The sequence below is a fragment of the Syngnathus floridae genome, chromosome 18 (genome assembly GCF_059516105.1).
Source record: "Syngnathus floridae isolate MCC-2025c chromosome 18, RoL_Sflo_1.0, whole genome shotgun sequence".
Taxonomy (NCBI): domain Eukaryota; kingdom Metazoa; phylum Chordata; class Actinopteri; order Syngnathiformes; family Syngnathidae; genus Syngnathus; species Syngnathus floridae.
Window position 1 is genome coordinate 5734003 of NC_142430.1, and position 22268 is coordinate 5756270.

The 22268-nt window shown below is 41.8% G+C and overlaps 3 protein-coding genes across 4 annotated transcripts; 2 read left to right on the forward strand and 1 right to left on the reverse strand.

Annotated features, from left to right (window-relative positions):
• Positions 1 to 333: 333 nt before the first annotated feature.
• On the forward strand, positions 334 to 3358 carry crym (crystallin, mu). Its single transcript, XM_088360345.1, has 8 exons — positions 334 to 548; positions 951 to 1101; positions 1171 to 1233; positions 1304 to 1405; positions 2027 to 2210; positions 2280 to 2401; positions 2484 to 2568; positions 2635 to 3358. Exons 1-8 carry the CDS (start codon positions 382 to 384, stop codon positions 2700 to 2702), a joined length of 942 nt encoding a protein of 313 aa, XP_088216471.1. The 5' UTR covers positions 334 to 381; the 3' UTR covers positions 2703 to 3358.
• Positions 2743 to 5958, reverse strand: LOC148382495 (ras-related C3 botulinum toxin substrate 1-like). 2 transcript variants are annotated; one of them, XM_088360347.1, is made up of 7 exons: positions 5847 to 5958; positions 5660 to 5749; positions 5110 to 5181; positions 4917 to 5034; positions 4145 to 4207; positions 3887 to 4046; positions 2743 to 3779 (listed from the first exon to the last, which is right to left on the reverse strand). In XM_088360347.1, exons 2-7 carry the CDS (start codon positions 5692 to 5694, stop codon positions 3649 to 3651), a joined length of 579 nt encoding a protein of 192 aa, XP_088216473.1. In that variant the 5' UTR covers positions 5695 to 5749; positions 5847 to 5958; the 3' UTR covers positions 2743 to 3648. The 2 variants fall into 2 exon arrangements, with proteins under 2 accessions (XP_088216473.1, XP_088216472.1); XM_088360346.1 differs by having other exon boundaries at positions 5660 to 5951.
• Positions 5959 to 8773: 2815 nt separating this feature from the next.
• LOC148382496 (cytohesin-3-like) lies at positions 8774 to 22008 on the forward strand. Its single transcript, XM_088360343.1, has 13 exons — positions 8774 to 9117; positions 15686 to 15768; positions 15877 to 15941; positions 16286 to 16352; positions 16440 to 16558; positions 17132 to 17212; positions 17287 to 17399; positions 17832 to 17980; positions 18099 to 18210; positions 19186 to 19262; positions 20065 to 20136; positions 20222 to 20376; positions 21242 to 22008. The coding sequence occupies exons 1-13, from the start codon at positions 9099 to 9101 to the stop codon at positions 21312 to 21314; spliced, it is 1185 nt and encodes a 394-aa protein (XP_088216469.1). The 5' UTR covers positions 8774 to 9098; the 3' UTR covers positions 21315 to 22008.
• The last annotated feature ends 260 nt before the right edge of the window (positions 22009 to 22268 follow it).

Genomic DNA, 22268 nt, shown 5'->3' on the forward strand with positions numbered 1-22268 from the left:
TAGATCTGTTAAATTCAAAATTAGTATAATCAAAAAAGATATTGCTTGCATTTTCACTTGGTAGTGTATGGTAGGTATCACAAAATGGATAGACTGAATTTTAAATAAAAGGTTAAGTTCAGCAACAGGTGAGATCTTTAGCAGAGATGCAATCGCTTTAAATTACACCGCATAGTAAAATCCATATTGTACAATGTTTCTATAGGTAAAGCTAAAAATAAAATATATATTTGACGACCGCGCGGCTATGGTTCACTAAGCCCGGTCGTCCACGGAATAACCACTAGGCTACGCTCATGTGTTTGAGGTAAACGCATTTTCAATCCGAGAATTTTACCACGACTGCAAAAAAATCCCAACTCCGCAAGCAAACTCGCAGCAATGGCCGAGCTACCCGTTGTCATTTCGGAAAATGAAGTTTCTCGTCTCTTACACTACGAGGAGCTCATCCCTCGTCTGGAGGAAGCTTTGGCAAAATATTCCCGAAGGGACAGTTCGGAGGTGATTCAACCTGTAAGGTCTACTCTGCATTTGCAGAAATTTAACGGGTAAGCCTAAAGTATGCTGACGAAACAGTTTGACTATTTGTCCGGATTCTGCAGGAGAGCTAAGATTGGAGTTACTGTTCACTCGCGAATGAAAGTGTGATAAACCCCCGTTATTCGCGAGGGCCAGGTTCCAGACGCTGACGTTTTGCCAAACTATATTGCGCTGAGAAATATGGACTTAACTATTACATAATTTCCCCCTAATAATCCCATTTTACTTTAAATAAAAATAACATCAAATTGCAATGAAATTATTGTAAACTTAGTTAACTGTAACTAAAAATTATCTAACTGTAACTAATTAGATACAATAGATAGATAGAATAAAAATGTGTTTCTGATGTTAAAAAAAATCATGCTACAGATGTGATTTGTGGAAAAAAACTTTTCTCCTTTAAACAGAAACATGTGTTTGATGCCGACGTACATGGAAAACAACGGGATCTTGTGCACAAAGTTTGTGGGCGTCTACAATCGGGAGAAAGGTTGCGAACTGCCTTCAGTTAAAGCCACGGTGGTGCTGCTGGACCCCGAGACTGGAAGCATGAAGGCCGTGAGTGGCGCTCTTCGGCGCATGTGACAGCTACACATCAGAATGTTTAACGGTCACAACAATCTGCAGGTGATGGAGGGCAACGTCATCACGTGCATGAGGACAGCCGCGGTCTCTGCAATTTCTGCCAAGGTTTGCTTTCTCTGTTTGTGTTTGGCATTGAAAGCAGCCATTCAGAGTGTGCCAAAATAATTTTGTGCAGTTGCTAATGCCTCCCAAAGCAGAGGTGCTGGCCATATTGGGTACAGGACAACAAGCCCTGAGCCACTACACTGTCTTCACTGAGATGTTTTCATTTAATGAGGTACATAGTTTATCACACAATGTGGTAGATTTTTGTTATTGTTGTAATTACTGTTAAAAAAAATCACCCACATCAGAAAACTATAAAATACATTTTTCCCAAATTAAAATATATATTCTGTGCTGGAAAGTTTTTTTTCTTCAGTAGAAATTGGTTATGCAAGTTTCATGCCCAAGGGTACCCAAATATTTTATGTTAAACAGTCATGGGCATGGAAATGAGCAGATGTTGATTAACCTTTGAGTATTTAACCAGCATGTCAAATATTAACATGACCTCAAAACGAGTTTGATCTACTAAAGTAATGTTTAAGCAAGTCCGAAAGAAATGTAACCGTTAAACCCTGAACTTGGCATAGATGGTGCTGAACACAATAGTACCCAAAATACATGTAGTAAATAATTTTGTCTGTAGTTAATTCTAATTCTTGGGTACCAAAAGTATGTGTCCAGTAAAACCCCCTCCATCACCAGCTCCAGGTTTACTATTATTATTTTTTGGGTACAATTTATCTAACTATGATTAGTGATGTATATTGTCACGTTTGTAGGTTTGGGAAAAAACAGTATTTGTTTACTCCTTTTTAAGAATGTTTACTTTAACCTTGAATTCTGGTGAAAGGTGCGAGTGTGGGGCCACAGAAAACAAGGAATGTCAAGATTTCAGAGCTCCGTCAGTGGTCCCGTTACCCTCTGCGACTCCGCTGAGGCAGCAGTGACGGGAGCTGACGTCATAGTGACCGTCACCTCAAGTTCTGAGCCGGTGCTCTTTGGACAGTGGGTCAAACCGGGAGCTCATGTGGCAGGTGAGGAGCCAAACACCAAAACACCCCCAAATTGCAAACCATAAAAAAAAAATCTTACCGGGCGGGCAGCGGTGGGAGCTTGCGACCCAAAATATCGAGAGCTGGATGATGTTCTGATGAAGGAGGCGGTGGTGTACGTTGACAGCAGGGAGGGAGCCATGGTCGAGTCTGGTGACATCATCCACTCCGGGGTCAGCCAGTCATTTATTATAATTCGTCGCTTCAATTCAATGGACTTTGTGTTGAAGTTTAAAGGTGATGTCATCTTTTTAGGTGGAAGTGTTTGCAGAACTCGGAGAAATCATCAGTGGAGGAAAACCTGCACTCCGAGAAAAAACAACATTGTTTAAATCGCTTGGTAAGTACTACTGACTTCTCACTTCTCATACAACAAAGTGTGCATTTATTTTTATTTTTTTTACAGGAATGGGAGTTGAAGATGCAGTGAGTGCCAAGCTGGTGTTTGAACAATGGAAATCAACAACCAACTAACATTGGCGTCACTTACCTATAAATTTATTAATGCAGTCACTTATTTTTGAGGATTTTATTTACTTATAAAACATGAACTGATACCATATTAGGCAAAACTGTAAATCCAAGTGTGCGCAATGAGACTCCACTGAAACATGAAGCCAAGACGTCAACTTGATCATTGCTCATTTGGGCGGGGAGCAGGGTGGGGAATGCGTTCAAAGGTTACATGCCAGCTGATGATCACGTATGTAGTATGTACTGGCTCCTCATGTTGCAACAGGCAGGATCTCAAGAAGAAAAAAAGAGCTTGGGATATGTTAATTGTTGGGAAAGCATCTAAAGTAAAATATTCAAGTAATAAAATCTGCACTATAAACAACCGCATGAGCATTGAAAATACTGATTTTATATGAACGACTTCACTTTTGTGCTGAGCGTCACGTACGGCTGTTAAAACACGAGTCATTTCTCTGGCGTCATTTCTCAGCAAGCATTCTACAGCTTCTTTATAAGCAATCACACATTGTTTTACTGCTTGCTGACTCTAAAATCAGATAGTAAACAATCGGTCCTTCGATCACAATTGAACAATAAAAAAGAGTTAATTGAGAAGTGGTTTAACCACTGCCTGAAGGTGGATTTCGGGGCGTGCTGAACCCAATTTAACAGAACATATGAAAAACACTTCCTCTTATGGAGTTAAGTTATGAAGGCCTCGGGAATTTCTAACTAAAGTAAAAATATCTTCAAAAGGTCTTACTTCATAATCCAAACATTGAATAGAAAATGACCAAGATGCTCTTGATCAAACAACAATAATCAAACTTTCAATAAGGACCTAGCCTGATCTAATGAGTGTTGATAAAACAAAAAACAAACAAAGAACAATCAGGAAAGTAGGGCAACAAACTCAAATGTTGCTGGACGAGTTTGGATGGCAATCGTTTCCAGGCTCCAGCGTTTACAAAACGCTGCACTTCCTTCTTCTTTTCTTGACGGGCGGTGGGCAGAGGACCGCCCGGATGGCTTCGTCGAACACTGTTTTAAGGCCGCGCTGTGTCAAAGCTGAACACTCTAGATACTTTACGGCACCTGGTGGAGGAAAAAAATAAATATTTTTAAAACTGATAGGCCAGTTGAATTGTAGATGAGGTAATTTTAACAATAGATTGTGTATGCAAATTGTGCACATCACTGACTTATTTCTTTCGCCATGGCCAAGCCCTGAGGGTAAATGATGGGCCCGAGTTTCTTCTCCTTGAGCTTCTCGATGGTGTCCTTGTCGTCCCTCAGGTCGAGCTTGGTGCCCACCAGGATGATGGGGGTGTTAGGGCAGTGGTGTCTTACCTCAGGGTACCACTGGTGAGCAAAAACATTGAGACAATGAGCACTTTCAAAGACCCCAAAAGATTGAACATGGAAAAATTATTATTAAAACGAAAAGGCCGCAATCTTACCTTGGCCCGGACATTTTCAAAAGAAGCGGGGCTAACTAGTGAAAAGCAAATCAGAAAGACATCCTAAAAGGGGGGAAACAAAATAGCATTAGACAAAAACAGATTTCTACATTTTAAAGAAATAGAAAATGTCATTTGGTTAAATACATAATGTCTTTGTTTTCCATTTAGTTTGGCAGTGAATTTCAACTGGGAGTGGCAATACACAAATTCAAGCATCTTTTTTTTAACCTGAAGCATTTTTTTGGAGAATTGTTCTGAATAATTGGCAAATTGCTGCTTTTGTTCATGTTCTGATTCTCACATCATCCTGAAAAACTAGTTATTCGGGTCATCTACAAGTCGAGGTACAACGAATGTCTTACTTACCTTTGCAAGGGATTAAAATTTGATTGAAGATGCAAAATGTTTAAGTGTGATAACATTGCAAAAGAAAAAGAAAAATTAAGACAATCTGAAGTGAAGACGTGAGTGAATGCTTTTTTTTCCGGCATTGTAAATCTGCAGAAACTATGTGTTCTCTTAAGACCTGACCCCCACTCCCTGAGGCACAGAGACAGATTTGTCGTGAGGACAAAGGCCAGTAAACAAGAGCTTCTTTCACTCCCTCCAGTTGCCTTCCAGACTGTGTATAGGTACTATGGATACAAGGCTCGAAATTGCTGAGCGTGCATACTCCCGTCTGGGGCTGTGAATGACTCAAAATTGTTGGTGACGAGCTGAAGGCGTGATGGCATAGCATGCGACAAGCAAGCGCCCCTCGTCTACGTACGGTTTGTGGGTAGGACAGTGGCCTGAGTCGGTCGTAGTCCTCCTGTCCCGCAGTATCCCAGAGGCCGAGGTTTACCGGCTTACCGTCCACCATCACATTGGCGGAATAGTTGTCGAAACTGAAGGGAGACACAGAGAAAAAAAGTCATTGGGGGGGGATTTGTTAATTCTCTCTGTGTTCGAATGTGGCTTACACAGTGGGGATGTACTCTCCAGGGAAAGCATTGGTAGTGTAGCTGATGAGCAGGCAGGTTTTACCCACAGCCCTAGAAAAAACAACGCAAAAGTTATTTTGAATACTGCAATAATACCATTTTGCTCTTTGTATGAGAGAAAAAAATAGATATCAGAAATTGTGATTACGATTTTCATTTTGAAGGGGCATATCGCCAGCCCTATAGTAACTGGCCCTGGGTCCAAAGGTTGCTGGATAAATGTGATTGCTTAATCATGAGAAATTGGCATCAAATTTCAAGAATGAGCATTACACTGTATAATTGTACTATAATTAATTTCATATACGTGAAAACATTTGATTTTATGTATGAGATGTTATGACAAAGTTAGACTTGCGAGGATAAGTAGGCATGACTGCTCCGCTATCTGAAGCAACAGCTGTTAGCCGCTAACTGGGTCAACGTAAATAAATAAACGAAAACAACATCAACAACACTTTAAACTCTCAACTGCGATTATAACTGTGTTAGAAGTTGGCGAAAAAGGATAATATAAAGTTGAACTCACCCGTCACCCACCACCACACACTTAATGGCCTGCATCGGGAGCGCTCCTTGCTTAGCTCAGTTAGCTTAGCCAGTCGAAAATCAACAAGTCCTTTAAAAAACGGTAACGTGAACGTGACAGCGCTTCAACAGAAAACAGTTGGATAATGAAGGAGATGTTTGAAATTCGGCCCACTCCCAAAGCTTACACGGCAAGACGAGATAGAAAGACACGCCAAAGTTGGAAAAGGGAAGGCAACACCCAAGGAAGAAAAAAAAAAAAACACTGGAGTCGAGATTAAAAGGAAAACCAGCCGCACTTTGTGGAGAGATGAAGCCGGAGAATCCCTGCAAGGCACATCCGGTCAAACCGTGACAGGCAAATGCTGCCACCTACTGCTTAGAACTGGGACTGCAGGATCAGATTCATTTTACTAAAAGTAGGCAGAAATACTGTATTGGATACTGTAGGCCAGATTTATTATTTTAAACCAATAACAAGAGTATAGATTACGCCAATGTAGACACCGCCTGAGTAGTAAAATCGCCAGAAATAATCAAGTTCTATCAAAAGTGAGTGATTAAAAAGGAGGTGAAAGAGCTCTGTCACCAACCCATTAGGGGGCTTGTAAAACAAAACCCAGGATGTAAAATGACGCAAGATGTTCACAAATTTCACAAATGTATATTGGGGTGCGCAGGAAGTCTGCAGTTACCTGATTTGGGGGGAAAGTCAACATTTCAAAAGCGCAATCGGGGATGAAGTACATGCCTGCAAAGCATTTCCCCCGATTCGATGAGCTCATAAAACAGATGGTTGAACCCAGCTGAGGCTGTTGCTTTGGAGGAGTAGTTATCCTGCATAACTGATGCAAATGTGGAATACAGTACTACTCTGAGCTAGGGTTGAACAACTCAATTTTTTTTGCACATGCAGATTGTTAGTCATCATAGGTGGGGGGGGGGGGGGGGGGTGAGGTCCCATGGAGTCACAAAGCTATGTTTATCTGATCTGATCAGAAAACGCAGCATGGTAACAATAGGCCATGAGTCATCTCTGTGATCCGATTGGATCAGATGTAACGGAGCCGTGAGGTGAGTCACATGCTGATGCTGGATATGGTGGCAAATTTCTGGCCGTGGTAAGACTTTGAAAGCAAAAACTCACCCATTCGGAAAGATGCTGCAAGCGCTTCTGTAGTGCTAGCAAAACTAAACTAGCAGAAGTGTAAATAAGCCCACGATAGAAACGGATGAGACCTTTATAATGTAGAATCAATTGGAAAAACCAAAACGTACCTGTTGAGCAGAAATGTTGCCGATTCCAAAAATGACAGAGGTAGATATTCCGAAATAGTTCCAGCAAAGCTCTTGAAGCGCAACCAAAGAAGTTCAGCGTCTTTAAAAATAAATAAAATAAAGAAAAAAACAATGAGCAGCCAGTTAAAAATAAGAACTGAAAATGTGTTTGTGATAAATAGTTGAATTTGTGGTTATTTCGATCACATGTTGTTGATTTTGCTTTTTGTGCGCCACATTTCCCAGAAGGCTTGTCAACAACTCTTTGCATGAAACCAAGATACGAAGATCTATTTCCAATCGCCTCGGGACTGTGTTGACAATACTTTTGAGTGCGGTTTAAATCAAACTGCAAATGTAAGAGTACCCTGCAGAGTTATGTTCCTTTCCCTTTGCATTAAATCAACACAAGAGGCTTTCATCATCCGAATCATGGCAAACAAAATGACCGTATGGGCTTGCATGCGTGTGTCCGGCCTTGCCACGCACCAACGTGGTCATCTGTAAGCACTCAGCAACTCTCCGGGTCACTTCACCCTCATCTCCCGAGATGTGTGCATGACGGATCTTAATGTGGCTGACACATATTCCCTTGCAGCACATCCATCTGAATTTGTTATTTTCCCCTTAAAATGTTTTAGTGGCGGCTGGTATGGGTCAGAAATTAATCAGCAAGGAATGAATCAAAAGTCTGACTCTCACATGGTATTTGCACATCCAAATTGATTTGCAGGACATGTGCTTTGGATCTAGAATGGTGCACATTGTGAACAACACATGCATCAAGTTAGCGTTTCATTGATCGCAGGACTTTGGCACGACTGAACTGTGGGATTTGGAGAGGAACGTTCCCATCCGATTTATTCTGGAGGAGAAAATATGGATGTTGGACATATGAACATGGAATAACCTACTTACTGTAAGTGTCTCATATAAAGAAAGCAGTTGGTGGCTTCTGAGGTTGGAGCAATTACATGGTCACATGCTTCCAATGACTTGTGACTGCTTATGCTGTAGAATTTGGTGATGCCCTAGGGGGGGGGGGGGGGGGGGACAGAGTTTAACTGTCAGAAAGTAAATTGCAAGCTCTTGCTAGACCATATAGGATTCATTTAACAATCTGTTTGTTATTATAGTCTGTAGAGGAATTTTTTTTTCAAATATTCTCCACAATTATAAAGGCACATGATGCGAGTTAAAGCAAAACTTCCTGTGTGTCCCTGTCCAATTGAACTCGTGATTCAGTTCACTTTTCCAGGGACGATCCCTAAACCCGGCTTGCAGCTGAGAGTCCAGGAAGAGGGGTGAGGCAGAGGACTCATTGTGCCACACCACAGGGGACAATGGAAGAAAGTTTGAGGAAGTGAAGTGACGGAGACGCCCTCATCCTGCGCCCTCTACTAGGTTGGACGTCCTGATTTTTATATGTCATGTTTATGTCATTTGAGGGTGTGTAGCCAATATTAGGGATTTTCATCAGGGCTACTTGGGAGGGTAGGACACGAGCAGATGCATGACAAAAATGCCATTTTAAATAAAGATAAAAATACTTTTTTTTTTAATTGAACTAACTTAGATGTTGTAATTTAGATTTTTTTTTTTATCCGCCTTCTACACCGGTAAGAAAAAACAATACACTATTATATTATATTATGTGTATTCTAACTGAATATTATTTCTGATGCACAATAGCATCGCGTCAGCTTTTTACACAATGAGCTCTCATTCATTTAGCAGGGAATGTGTGTGTGCGCGCGTCGATTGCTTGCAGGGGCGGGGCTTGGGACGTCGAAGCGGTTGCAGCGGAGCGAATGTGAACACACTCGCAGAGGATGAATCAGACGAGAGAGAGAGCGAAGGAGGGGGAGAATAGTCTCGTCGCGTGGACACAATTCCATTTCACGCGTCCTTCATCACAATTAAGGATCTGATTAACATTCATTTGTGGGCAGATTGCTGCCACTTTGCACTCCTTCATTTTCACCATCATCTGCTTGTCTCCAGACGTCTGACAGACTCATACACACCGGCTTGTCACCGAGGAAAGAGACGGGGGGAGAGGGAGAAAAAAAAAATCCTAATAAGAGAGGAAAAATATAGATTTGCAGGGGTCCATCCGGACACACCTTGAGGAGGACTGCCCTGTCACCGCTTGGATCAATATGGATGAAGACAATCATGGTAAGGATGCTTTTCCTCCTTCAGCACTCGCTCTGGCATGGATGAATGGATGGATGCTCGATGTGTACATCCATGCACTACTAAATTGGTTGCACCTTTATGCAAAAACAGCTACAAGTACTAGTTTCCTCCCTATAGGTAATTCAATTTCCTTGCTTAAGGCACTTGCTCTTTTCAAAACAAAAACATAATTTTCCATCTGTTTGAAGCCCCCTGTAGCAAAGCTTGAAAGTCTCTCTCTCCCTCTTTCTCTCTCTTGCACACAATCTTGTATTTGAAGTCTGCAAACTGGGTGGAATTGATAAGATAAATGGATGGCAGCCACACAAACAAGTGCTCAGGCTCCTTTGTAGTTTGCTGATGAAATCCAGTGCCGCCGAATGTCCCTTCATAACTGATAATGCGCTAGTGGCAAAAGTGTGTCATGCAAATCACTTGCTTTCGTTACCTACACTTTTTGGAAAGCAATTTAGATTATGTATTTATTTGCGATATCAGATTTAGAACTTAAAACAGCATTGCTGCATAACGGGACCGTCAGTATAGTCATTTATATATTTTTGCCCTCCTTCTGCATCTCAAATTCTCAAACAAGCTTGTTTTTAACAAATGACTTTTTCAACCACAGTGAAAACTGCAGCCCAAAAAAAAAATCTGAGAATTTAAAGTCTACCTAAAAATACTTGGAATTAATTTTAGAGGCCAGAAGATGGCAGCAAATCCCCTTTTCCATGGGGCAAAACGAAATGAAGCTACTCCCATCACTTCAACATAGTGCAATAGTTTTATATTAGACCTAGTTTGGGGCCCAATAACCGCAAACAGGTGAATTTTTCAGAGACTAACCAAGAGTAGATTTCCAACAAATATCAAATTGCAATCAATTTTTTTGGGTTTTTTTTGCCAACCGTCTGTCTTATCACACATGCAAATACATCCTCCATCAGATAATGCTACCCACCTTGAACACAAACGGACTTGAGTCTGATAACGGTTTGCCGGTTAAACTGTGAGAGATTAGCAAGAGCTGACGGGCATCGTCATTGCCACTTCCCCATCACCCCCCCATAGTCAATGTCGACCATGTGACGGGCTGTCAGACGTGCTGTTTGTGATCAGACGGGAAACAGCCCCTGCGCCGAATGAATTATTCAGATAACTTATCATAAATGTTAAACTAACGGGGAGCGTCGCCTGATTCTCGCTCGAGTGCTAACAGGGCCACCGCCGCACACGTCACTTCGCATTGCTCACACGCGCACCTCCGCACGCGGGGCGTCGCAAGGCCGATAAGTTACTCGCTACCGCAGCCTGTCATCTGAGAGCAGATAGACGACAATATGTCACATGACATGCCAGATTTTGTAAAAACTGGAATCCACTCACTGAATGTGTGATTTTTGGGAATCTAGTGCCGCACCTCGGAGGGAATTAGTGGCTTCGAAGGGGAAGTTGTGCGATCTTTGTTGTGGCTATAGGCGCACTGTGTGGGAGGGCAGCAGACAGTCACTTGGGGCAGGTCGCCATTGACTGCATTTTTCAAGTTTGGCTCCCACTTCAATAAACAGACACTCCAAAATTGGTAGATTAATCGTGCTGACATCCCGATGAGTTGCAGGCGTTTGATAACAATAGCTCAAACAAAGAGAGTCAAAGGAATCCAGAACTCTCGAAACAAAACATGCAACTAATCAATTCAGTCTTGTGACGGTCGCTATTTTCACGTTAGTCATTTTGGGGAAAAAGAAAAAAAAAAATCTTGATTTCTCGTTAATGTCTGTTGTTGGCTCGGCTGAAGGGGGGGAAAAAAGCTTTGCTATAAACGCATTGAGCCAGATTGAATTCACCCCATCCAAAACAAAATGTCTCCTTTGTGTGTCTGAAGATTTACTGCACAAAAATCTTTGCCTGGTTGTTGAAGGGCTTAAGATTAGATTTTCTTAAGACTGCAAATTGCATTTGACTGCCAAGATTACATTTGTGGGGCAAGAGTAGAAGATTAAATATAGTGTAGGTTATGGCGCATGTTCCTGAACTCACCGATAGTAACAGCGAGTAAAATGGGAGTGAAGGGGAGCTTGTAAAATACTTTACAATCAAGAGTGGAGAGAGGAGACTACATATGGAGCTGATTAGGAAAGAAACTGAGAAAGCTTCCCTGCATGTTCCCATCACCATGGTAGTGCATTTAAATGTGTGTGTGTAGGTGGATGGGATGGGTTGGCGAGTGAGGCAACACTCAGCAAAGAGGTAGTCTCACGTGGATTTATTGCTTGTGGAAAGGAGAAGCTCTCCAAGTCTGTGCAGAGGAGAGAAGAGAAAGGCGTTGTGAAATTTACTAGAATAGTAACAAGTAGCTAGCAGGTCTCTGCAGAGGTGAGAAACGTGTTAGTTTCCCGTCCAACTATAGACGATATCAGAGAACTCATCACGATAGCATTTCAAAATTGCTGGATACACATCGCAATAATGTCGCCGAGCGTATCGGGCGGATTATTACATTCATTCTGTTTCCTGTCTGTCACCTGACTGACAGCCTGGAGCTGGCAAGCAGAGGTGTGTATCAGGAAATGATCATCCAAATTTGTGTTTGCATGTTTGAAAACATCACTGGCTATAAGAAGAAACATTTTCAAATTTACTTCTTAAAGCACAAAAAGAAACAAGACTTTTCACTTCAGTCACCACAACAGAGATGTTTGGACTGACCCTAACCCTGTCCAGATGCTAGAAGAAAAAAAAACATCAGAATGTTTCATTCTCAGGCCGATCAAATGCTGATTATTTTGGCCTGCCAACATAGGACGGCAAAACCTCTCAGATCCTTCCGTCGATTCCAACATACTGTATTATGATAGCGCTGATGCTGAGCAGATGTGTGATCGAATGAGGACATTATGGGCGGACCACCCCCGTTGTAAATACGTTCTCGGCGGGAGGTCGCCCGTCCCCAAAAACTGCGGCTTAACCCAAGCAATCAGCTTCTTTGAGCCCCATATCCTCTGTGAGGTAGTTAAAAGAAAAACTAGAAGCTCCCAAATCTTTTCTCTCACGCAAAGAAAAGAGCTGCTGCCATGAAAGGAGAGGAAATATTCAAATATTTTGTTTGTTAAAAAAAAAAAAAACACAATTTTGGTGCACAATGAGGCACTCTAAAACGGTCACGCCAGTATACGATCTTAAGGGAAGATGCATTTGTGGACGACAGTATAGCTAGCTAGTTAACTGGATGTCACATTTGCACCAGATAACCAGTGATGCAAATGAAAGCATTACAATTTTTATAATGTGGGGGAGGGGGGACTCATGCGAGACTCCATATTAATAAGCCGGTAAAACACGGCGAGTCCAAAAAGCAATATGCTTGCACGCCCAAAATGTATTTTACATTCACTCTCAGCCGTTTTCACATTCCAGCTCCTTCTGCATCATTGACAGCCTTGCAAGTCTATGAATAACTTCCACCTCCTGCATTATGATGACATGACAGCCCATCATATTTTTGCGACGTGGCGCCAGGCCCAAACATCCGAGTAGCGCACAACACCAAACGGCCTATCTGCTGCTCCACGTGCTGCTTTTTATCCAGCTGAGGCAAAGTAGGTTAGAATCGGGCAGCTGCAACATCTGCATACAGGTCGGCCATACATCACACTTCCGCTTCTATTGGGGGTTTTGGAGGGGGAGGGGGAGTGTGCGGGATTAGTGCCAGCTGGCCTTCCCGTGTGTGTGTGTGCGTGGGTGGGTGTGTGTGTTCTTCGTCTGTCTGTCTATATGACCTGGGTTGTAATGTGAATGCTTATCCAGTGGGAGGCAATTGGGGGGGGTTAGATTAGAGGCCCACTTGTTTGCTGTACTGCCAAGCAGAGCAACAGGGATGTTTTTTTTTTGTTTTTTTTTTTAAAGCATTACAGTGCGTTAAGTCGCTAAATAAAGCCAGGGAAGCTTGGCTCAATCTACTCGCAGTCACACAGCAGCCCATGTTAAGTGAGCGTGGGATTCTCACTTTCTGCAAGCTCGGTGTGCTCGATAATGTGTCGCAACCTTTACTGAGCCAATGCATATTTATATATATGTTGGATTTTACATTGGAAAAATCACACAAAACACCACCCAAATTTTTTTTTTATCAATTTTTTATAAAAGGGACAGACCAATTAATCCACAATTTAAAAAAAAATATACCAACAGTTACAAAAGAAGTCAGCCAATGTTTCATTTGTCAATAGTTTAGCAATTAGCATTGCTTCCAGTCTTTCACCACTGCTACTAAAATAGTTAATTATTTTTGCTTGTCACTATCGATTGCAGACATAGATGAACAGAGATCATTTTTTGGAGAGTAATTAAGTGAAACCGTGTAGTTTATAACAATCGTCACCTCGTAAAAAATTATGAACGTGAAGGTTTGGATGCATTCAATTAAAAAAAAAAGAAAAGCTGTAAACGCCAGTGGGTGGTTTAGATGGGGGACAGTTGTTTGCTTCGGGTGCACGGAGAGGCAGGGGATTTACTCCAAAAAGTAGATTTAGGGGGATTTATTTTTGAGGGGGTAGTGGGTGAGATTACAATGGGAGCCCACTTGTGTTATTGGGCACATGATGGACATTAAATCTTCTGGGCTCTCTCAAACCACTGTTACAGTGCAGCTGAAAAATGAATGAAGTAATGATTGATTGCCTTGTTCAAAATTCTACACACAACAGGAGAATTTTGAGGGAAAAATATCAAGTGAGTCCAGGTAGGGCTTCTTCTCTGCTTCCTAAAGAAACCCAATTAAGAAATGAGTCCTGGAAGGTCACTGATGGAAGAGTGTTAATAATGGAATTGGCAGAGAAGCCCATCCACCATTGCCAAACGAGATTATCCACTGGCACAAAGATGTGAGTGCTGATTGTACAGTGGATTTTATGAGTTTGGAGAGACCAATAAGATCTAGCCTTGGAGGATGATGGTAGCAGTCGGCTAATAATAGTGATGGCCTTTTATGACATGGAGCAATGCCTACCGTTCATTAGATTTGGAATGAATCAAGATTGTAATCATGCGTGTTGTTGCCGTGAGTAGACATTAACTCATTAGCTAATGTAGGGCCTCGGGAAAGTAGAATGCGGGAGCCGTTGGGTGCCCGTTTTTGATCGATATAAATAATAACCAAGGGATGCTTTTCCACATTATGTTTGGCATTTTGCTGACTTGCTGACAACGAACAAGTTATTGGCACTTTTCATTAATTTTAATGAAGATGATTTGAGATGCAAGTGTAGTCACAATTTAAACAGATATTTTTAAGTGACCCCTAACAATTCAGCGATAGTGTATCCGTGCATCTTGACTTGACCATAAGCTAGAAATGTCCGCACAAATTTGGAGCGGAAACCCCCTCTCATAAAATTATGAACAGCATTAAAAGTTTTTCTATTATGAGTCCTTAATTGGCTTTTAATATCCTCCACACTCATAGTTGTAGAAGTGCCGGCGGTAACAACCACTAATTAACATCTTTATTCTCTGTCGCGGTGCTTTGACAGCAGATGGGGATAAAACGAAGCTTGGCCCCAAAATTAAGACGTGTTAAACGCGGTTCCCACACAGGAAATCCCACAGCTGTTTCCCCCCCGACAGTTTCCTTAACTCTAAACACAGCGCTTCAGGAATATGTACGGTCAATGAGGTCATTGAAATGTGTCGCAACTCTTCTGTTAACAAGATGTCAAAGTAAAAGTGGGATGAATGTTTTCCTCTTCGCTGAGTGACCTTGTTTTACTTATCTTGAGGGAGTAAGGAAAACTGGTGATTTTTTTTTTTTTTTTCTCTGTGCCGCTTTTGCCTAATGAAGCAAGATCAAACAAGTGCATATTTGGCTAGTTTTCAAATTTAACAACAAGTACAGGTGCTACAAAGTTGTACAGTGAAGGCTAATCTTAATTTGATACAAACAGCAGAGTAATCTTGTAAGGATAAATTTAGGGAGTGATGTTATTTTTTTTTCCCGAAATGTAGGCGAGATGAGCCCCGCGGAGAGATTTGTGCCACGTTAGCCTAATGAAGCGAGATCAAACATACTTAATGTGTTACTAGGATGGATCGAGATCAAGAAGTGACTCGTCCGTCCGTTCTGCTTTCTCATTTTTTTCCTGAAGCTGCGAGTTAAATCGCAGAATCCTGTGTCGTCTAATCTGGATTGGTTTTATTAATAGAATTATCCCTCGGGCCGAGTGGAGAAGGAGGAGTGGGCTGAGTTACTTTGAAGTGGATTAATTAAAACCTCTTTCTGGAGTTAATTAAGACTCAAGACATCGCCTCGCGATGCTTCTCGCTCCATCTAAAGGAGGTGAAACAGTCAGTCGAGCAGCAGCGATAGGCAGCAAACACTTTTTTTTTTTTTCTTCCCATGTTTTGCTGATCATTCTCAGCTCCTCCAGGCTGCCAGATTGGATTCTCTTTTCCCTCGACTTCACGCCATCCCTCCATTTGCTGTTTGATGTTGGCACGTTGTCGCCGCGTGTGCAGCGGAGGATGTGAACTGTGTACAAATGAGCTGTGTTTTCTCCATCATGCATTTTAGTTCCTGAGGATCTCTCCCTGGAGGAGAAGGATGAGCTGTGCAACATCCGGCGTAGGAAAAGAGAGCTGCTGGACGACATTGAGGTGTGTGTGAAACTGTACTAAAAAACCTGACGTTGCAATCTTGAACCAATTTGGGTTACTTTTGAACTACTTTGCCAACTTATCGACATTAATATGTCTGTCGCGCAGAGGTTGAAGTTTGAAATTGCCGAGGTCATGACAGAAATCGAGCAGCTGACGTGTGTTGGCGAGAGGTAAGAATTTAGAAGAAAATATTTTCTGATTGTTGCCATCCTCCATGAAAGAAGACTATTCTTATGTTGAATCAAAATAAAAAGATTTGTTTTAACTTTAAGAAACAAAGATCAACATTTTTTGCCTATTCCCCAACATGTTAGCGACCAAATTGAATCACAATTAAATTTGTTGTCGGTTTGAATTAATGTCCTATTTTTTAATAAAGGGATGGAATTTAAAAAGTTTTATTTAAAACTGCTTCATCGATTAACCGAAAGATTAATTGATTATAAAATTAAACGTTATTTGCAGCCCTTGTACAGATATTTTTCTAACTGTCCAACTCAAACCTATCTTCCAGTAAAACATCCCAGAGAAACAAACAGATCGCAATGGGCAGGAAGAAATTCAACATGGACCCTAAAAAGGTACTTTTCTTCCTCGAGTGTCCTCACCTTTTCATCTTGTTCAGATGCTCTTGAAGTGGTTCATGAAGTTCACCTCCTCTCCTCCAGGGAATCCAGTTCTTACTTGAGAACGACCTCCTTCAGCATACGCCAGAAGACATTGCGCAATTTCTGTATAAAGGAGAAGGTCTCAATAAGACGGTCATTGGAGACTACCTCGGCGAACGGTGAGATGATGGTTTGAAGATTTGCCAAGTTTGACCTGTGCTAGTTGACTTAATTTGGGTACCTATAGAATTATGCAAAATGAAACGCTTCAATAGCCGACAAATGGAAGTTGTTGTTCTTGGCTTGATTTTTGTCTGGCTCCAGATGATTTGAACTGTGCACAAATTCAAAGACAACACAACCCCCGGTTTAAATAACTGAGGAATGTTATCGTTTCGAAACTTTGCTCAATAGACAAAAGTATTTGGCTCATAAAAAGACAACGGAGGCTCGTATAAGCGGGTTTCACCGCAGAAACCACCAACGACCCAACAAACCAGTGTGCGGTTTGGGGTTGAGCTGTTTTTCATCAATCTGGCACATGCGCCAATGCCTTGAGGGCCGAGGAAATGCAAAGCACAGGCCAGCTGTTTAAATTGCTTCCACACGCCACCTCTCAGCATCTTGTGCGAATAAATTAGTAATCACGCCAGGAATGCTGAGGGAAGGCCCATTTCGACACCTGTTTACCGAGTTGCATGCGGATTGCGTTTTTGTTTTTCCGACGCGGCATCTGTTTGCTCGCCCACCAGGGATGACTTCAACATTAAGGTGCTGCAGGCTTTTGTGGAGCTACACGAGTTTGCTGACCTCAACCTCGTCCAAGCGCTACGGTCAGCGAAAAAAAACACACGTCGTTAAACACATCCTGACAGCTCGTGACGCCAACTTCCTGTTTGTCTTTCAGGCAATTCCTGTGGAGTTTCCGTTTGCCAGGTGAAGCTCAGAAGATCGATCGCATGATGGAGGCCTTTGCTTCCCGCTACTGCCAGTGCAACCCGGGGGTCTTCCAGTCTACAGGTATGTGAACGTTTTAGAATGACCTACAGAAGCTTGGTTACAAGCCAAAATAATCCTATAAAAATGATTTGTTTTTTTTAATGGCTTGAAAACATTGTTATATCTGCACAAGCCACCTTTAAATCCAATACGCTTAAAAACATGACAATGAGATGCACGAGTTGCTGTAACTAAGGCTCAATAAGGATCAAGCAGACTTAAGTAACATCACAGCTCCGCACGGCGGATGAGCAAAGAGCCGCTGCATCCATAATTCACAAAGACACGACCTGGCTGAGTGAGAACGCAGTCTGGTGACGAACGCAGGAACGACAACACACTCGTAAATATTTGAAGATGTTTTACAGCGTGAAAGAGGTTCCTTATGCGTGCACGAGGAGGTAAAGCAGAGGGAAGTTACGTACATTTAAACGTAACATCAACTGCTTCCAGATACTTGCTACGTGCTGTCGTTTGCTATCATCATGCTGAATACCAGCCTGCATAACCCCAACGTTAGAGACAAGCCCCCCGTGGAGCGTTTCATCTCCATGAACAGAGGGATCAACGAAGGCGGAGACTTGCCAGAGGAGCTTCTCAGGGTGAGGATTTGTCGCACGGAGCGTTTGTGTACGGCGGTGGCCTCCTTTGCCATAAATGAGCCTTTTTCTACTCTGATAAACCGTACCCCCCCACCCCCTCTCCCGCCATTTTCTGCAGAACCTTTACGAGAGCATAAAAAATGAGCCGTTTAAGATCCCGGAGGATGACGGGAATGATCTGACGCATACCTTCTTCAACCCCGACAGAGAAGGCTGGCTATTAAAGCTTGGTATGTAAATGGACAGCAATAATAGAATCATCACAACACTAATGTTGCCTACAATTTGGTGTTGGAGTTTTCATTAACTCAGCCTCGTGGGAGGGCGACCCACGCAGTGAAAATGTGAAAATTGCCATTTTGTCACCTTAGCTTTTCACGAATTATGGTGAAGCCCCATTCTCTTCATTATACAACAGCATTAAGGACCACAGGCTACCTTTTAAAGATAGATATGAGTTGAAGCTGCCCTTAAAAAAAAAAAAAAAAAAAAAAAAAAGCGAGAGAGACAAAGGGTCCTGTCAAAACACAGTCATGCTGAACTTTTTAAAGAATGGACTGGTGGGGAATGTGTGCCCACTGCTGTGTGGCTGTTCATGGAGAGAAATAATGGAGACCTTCTCGCCTTTTTATTATCCTCCCTCTGGTCCTGCTCTGCTTGCCTGACTACTTAACAGTTGTCAATTGCCTCCAAAATTTAATTCATAATTTAAAAAAAAAAGAAAAAGAAAAGCCAGTACAGTTTCCCTCCCAGGAAAATACATTTCAGTTCATATTTTTTGGGTTGAAACTTAGACTCTGAGCAGCAAAAGCAACATTTTATTTTTCACGCGTTGATTTCACATGCCCTGTAGAAAATCTAGGTCAAGCGAACATTACATATTGATTACATCAGTTTAACGGCTGCTTGGTGCAGTCTGCGGCAGACATGTGCATAGCGCTAAGCCATAACCTTGTTTTTATTACACAGGTTAATTACAGCACAGAATATCCACTAATCCGAATAATCTACTTTCACTAGACGATGCGAGCAGATGGCGGGATTGTGACTCTTGATATTTCCTTTAAGGGAAAAGCAACTCTGTACTTTTGCCACCAACTCTGTGCCAAGGCGATTATTCGTCAGCCTGACTTTCAAAATGAAACATAAAAGAATTTCACATTTTATACTAAGCCTTGCACTTTTTTTTTTTTGCATGTGAGCAGGCGGCAGGGTGAAGACGTGGAAGAGGAGGTGGTTCATACTGACAGACAACTGCCTGTATTACTTTGAATACACAACCGTAAGTAAATAATTCAATATGTACAGAACTTCTAGGCTCAAAGGTGAAAAATATTTGACTAAATATTTATTTTACCTTGTTAATATAATTTTTGCTCCTGGATCTCGACGAACGGTGTTGGCACATCATGGCTGTTACCATCATTGTAAGCTTTCACCTAAGGACAAAACAATGATGTTATATACAGGACAACTACTAGACAGTTGGACTGAATCTGATTTGATTCAATTAATTTCAACAGTTCCTTGGTTTCGTGATGCCAGCAAATAACAGCAAAATTATATAGCGATGCCCCGACTCACGATTTTTTTACTGAAACAAGCTGGAAAATATTTGGCTAGCTAAACAGCTGCAGCGAACTCACTCACCTCACTTTACAACAAGCAGCAATTTGGTCGTTCCAAGAACAATTCTTTGAAGATAAAAAAACAGCTTGAAGCTGTTTACTGCCATTCTCAGTTGACTGGAAAGAAAACAAAAGAATTACATGCAAAGAATAATCAACAAATCTGTTTGCCTTACAAAAGTCTGCTAACTTAATGATAACAACCAATGCATGATGAACTACCGAAACTGGCATTGATGTTGTGGCGTATAATGCATATTCATGTACAGCGCTACAGCAACATGTAGCATATATTCTTTATCCTCTGTGAAAAACGTCTCTACACATTTTACTCCCTGGTGGCCAGGAGGAGGCCAATTGAATTAAAGCATAAAACAATTATGTTGCACTGACTGTTTAGTGACATAATTTTAATTGTTATTACTGGCTAGGTCACGCTGAGGTTTATTTTTGCAGGATAAAGAGCCCCGTGGGATTATCCCCTTGGAAAACCTGAGTATCCGTGAAGTGGATGAACCTAGGAAACCGGTAAAAACACATGTCAAATTCTTTACATTTTCTTTCTTGGAGACAGATTTTCACACGCCCTTGGCTTTTCTGTTATGTCCCCTAGAACTGCTTCGAGCTCTACAACCCTAACCACAAAGGGCAAGTCATCAAGGCCTGCAAAACAGAAGCGGACGGACGCGTGGTGGAGGGCAACCACGTGGTTTACAGGATCTCGGCCCCCACGCCCGAGGAGAAGGAGGAATGGATCAAATCCATCAAGTGAGCTTGGCTGTGTTTATGCGGATCCATTTACACCGAAGGGGCACTTAGCCACATCCCATGTGTCGGCTTCTCATGGGTGACCTTGACGATGACACACCACTTGTACGTGTGTGGCTATACAAACACACAATGGAAAGACACACACATGCACTGGTGACCGAACAGGAGTCTGTTTCTCACACTCCTGGCACAGATAACGCACGAGGTGACTTCTGCTTTGTTGGATAAGCTCACTTCCCTTTGATTAGCGCGAGCAAACGGACACACACGTGCACACATGTTGACCTAGTGGCTAGCATGTGTGGGACTGGCCTTCCTTTGTGGAGTTTGTGTGAACTCACCATACTTACCTATACTCCAACACCCCCTGATGTGACCCTAATGAGTAAAAAGGCTGTAGAAAATGGATAGATGGGATTTCAGAGCTCTAAATTTTATTAAACCCTCCCTCTTGCTCTCTAATGGTGCTACAATCCACTTAGCATTGACGTGCATGTAAATGGAGCAATTTTAGTGTTGGAGTTCACCTTCACAAAGAAAAACTGAGGCAGACATGCTAAGTACTACTACGCTGTGTTTCCATGACTGCAAACATTTACCCAAAAAAAAATAAGTGTACATATTAATTTTGAAAAATTGTGGAACAATTTGTGAGACTAGCTCCATTTAAAACAATTAAAATCTGTAATATAATGTATTAGTTATATATGAAATCAAGGGTGGTTTCTGGCATGTGCAATACATTAATCTGAATAATACAACATAGAAATCAGAATAGATCTCTTGCAGCAGTGCATCTTTTTGCATTCATTTTTTTTTTTTTTTTTTTACATCAGATGTGCTTTCTCTCCAATGTCTCCAGAGCCAGCATCAGCAGAGATCCTTTCTATGATATGTTGGCCACCAGGAAGAGGAGGATAGCCAATAAGAAATAACCAAAGGCATCTTTCAACTTCTTTCCTTTGGATCACTGCCACGTCCGAGTCCAGCAAAATCAAACTTTCACTTGAGGATCAGGAGTTGCACTATGGGCAACATTTTGGTGGGCCACGTCTGTTAAGACTTTGACCCGTCTGTAAAGACTTTAACACCCTCTGGCGGATATTACGAGGAATGACATGTACTTCACTCAGCTGATGGGTACCATTCCGAACAATCCTGTCTTGATGAGAGCCTCAAACAAAATCAGCTGGTCTGATTTGTATATGCAAAATGCACTGACTTATTTGTGGCTATAGACAAACACAAAACCCCAATAGACTCGAAACTATTAAGGATATTGGGCTTCTAGATGCAATTTCAGGATGAACACAAGATGCATTACAGCGCTGCCTTGAGTTACGAGTGACTCGAGCTTAAGGACAATACAATACAACCCAATGCACATATATTTATAAAGCGCAGTTTACAACACCCTCACCTGTAACAAAGCGCTTCACTTATAGCAAATGGGACAACCGCAAAGAGAGCAAAAACAGTAAATTAGTCAAAAAGCCAAAGTGGGTGAACACATGAAAACCCTTTCCCGCCCAAGAACGCATAATGTTCGACTATCGTTATAAGATTATCATTATGTTTGAGGTGTATTTAGAGCTTAAACATGTTCAATAAATTGAGACCTAAAACATTTTTGTGTGTGGGGAAAGCCAACTACTTATTGGCAAATAGTAAATAATATAGGAAATTTAACAATTGCCGACGTTGTGTGACGCAAGAGAGCGTAGCCAATTGAAGCAGCGCCCTGACTAACGAACAAGGAGGCGGTGATAAATAAAACATGTCCTCCTTACCCAATGTCGTTCTTTGTATAAAACTAGACTCCCCAAAGAGCATTTTACAGAGCAAATTATTTTTTGTCGACAATACCATCTTACAACGCTCCTCCACGA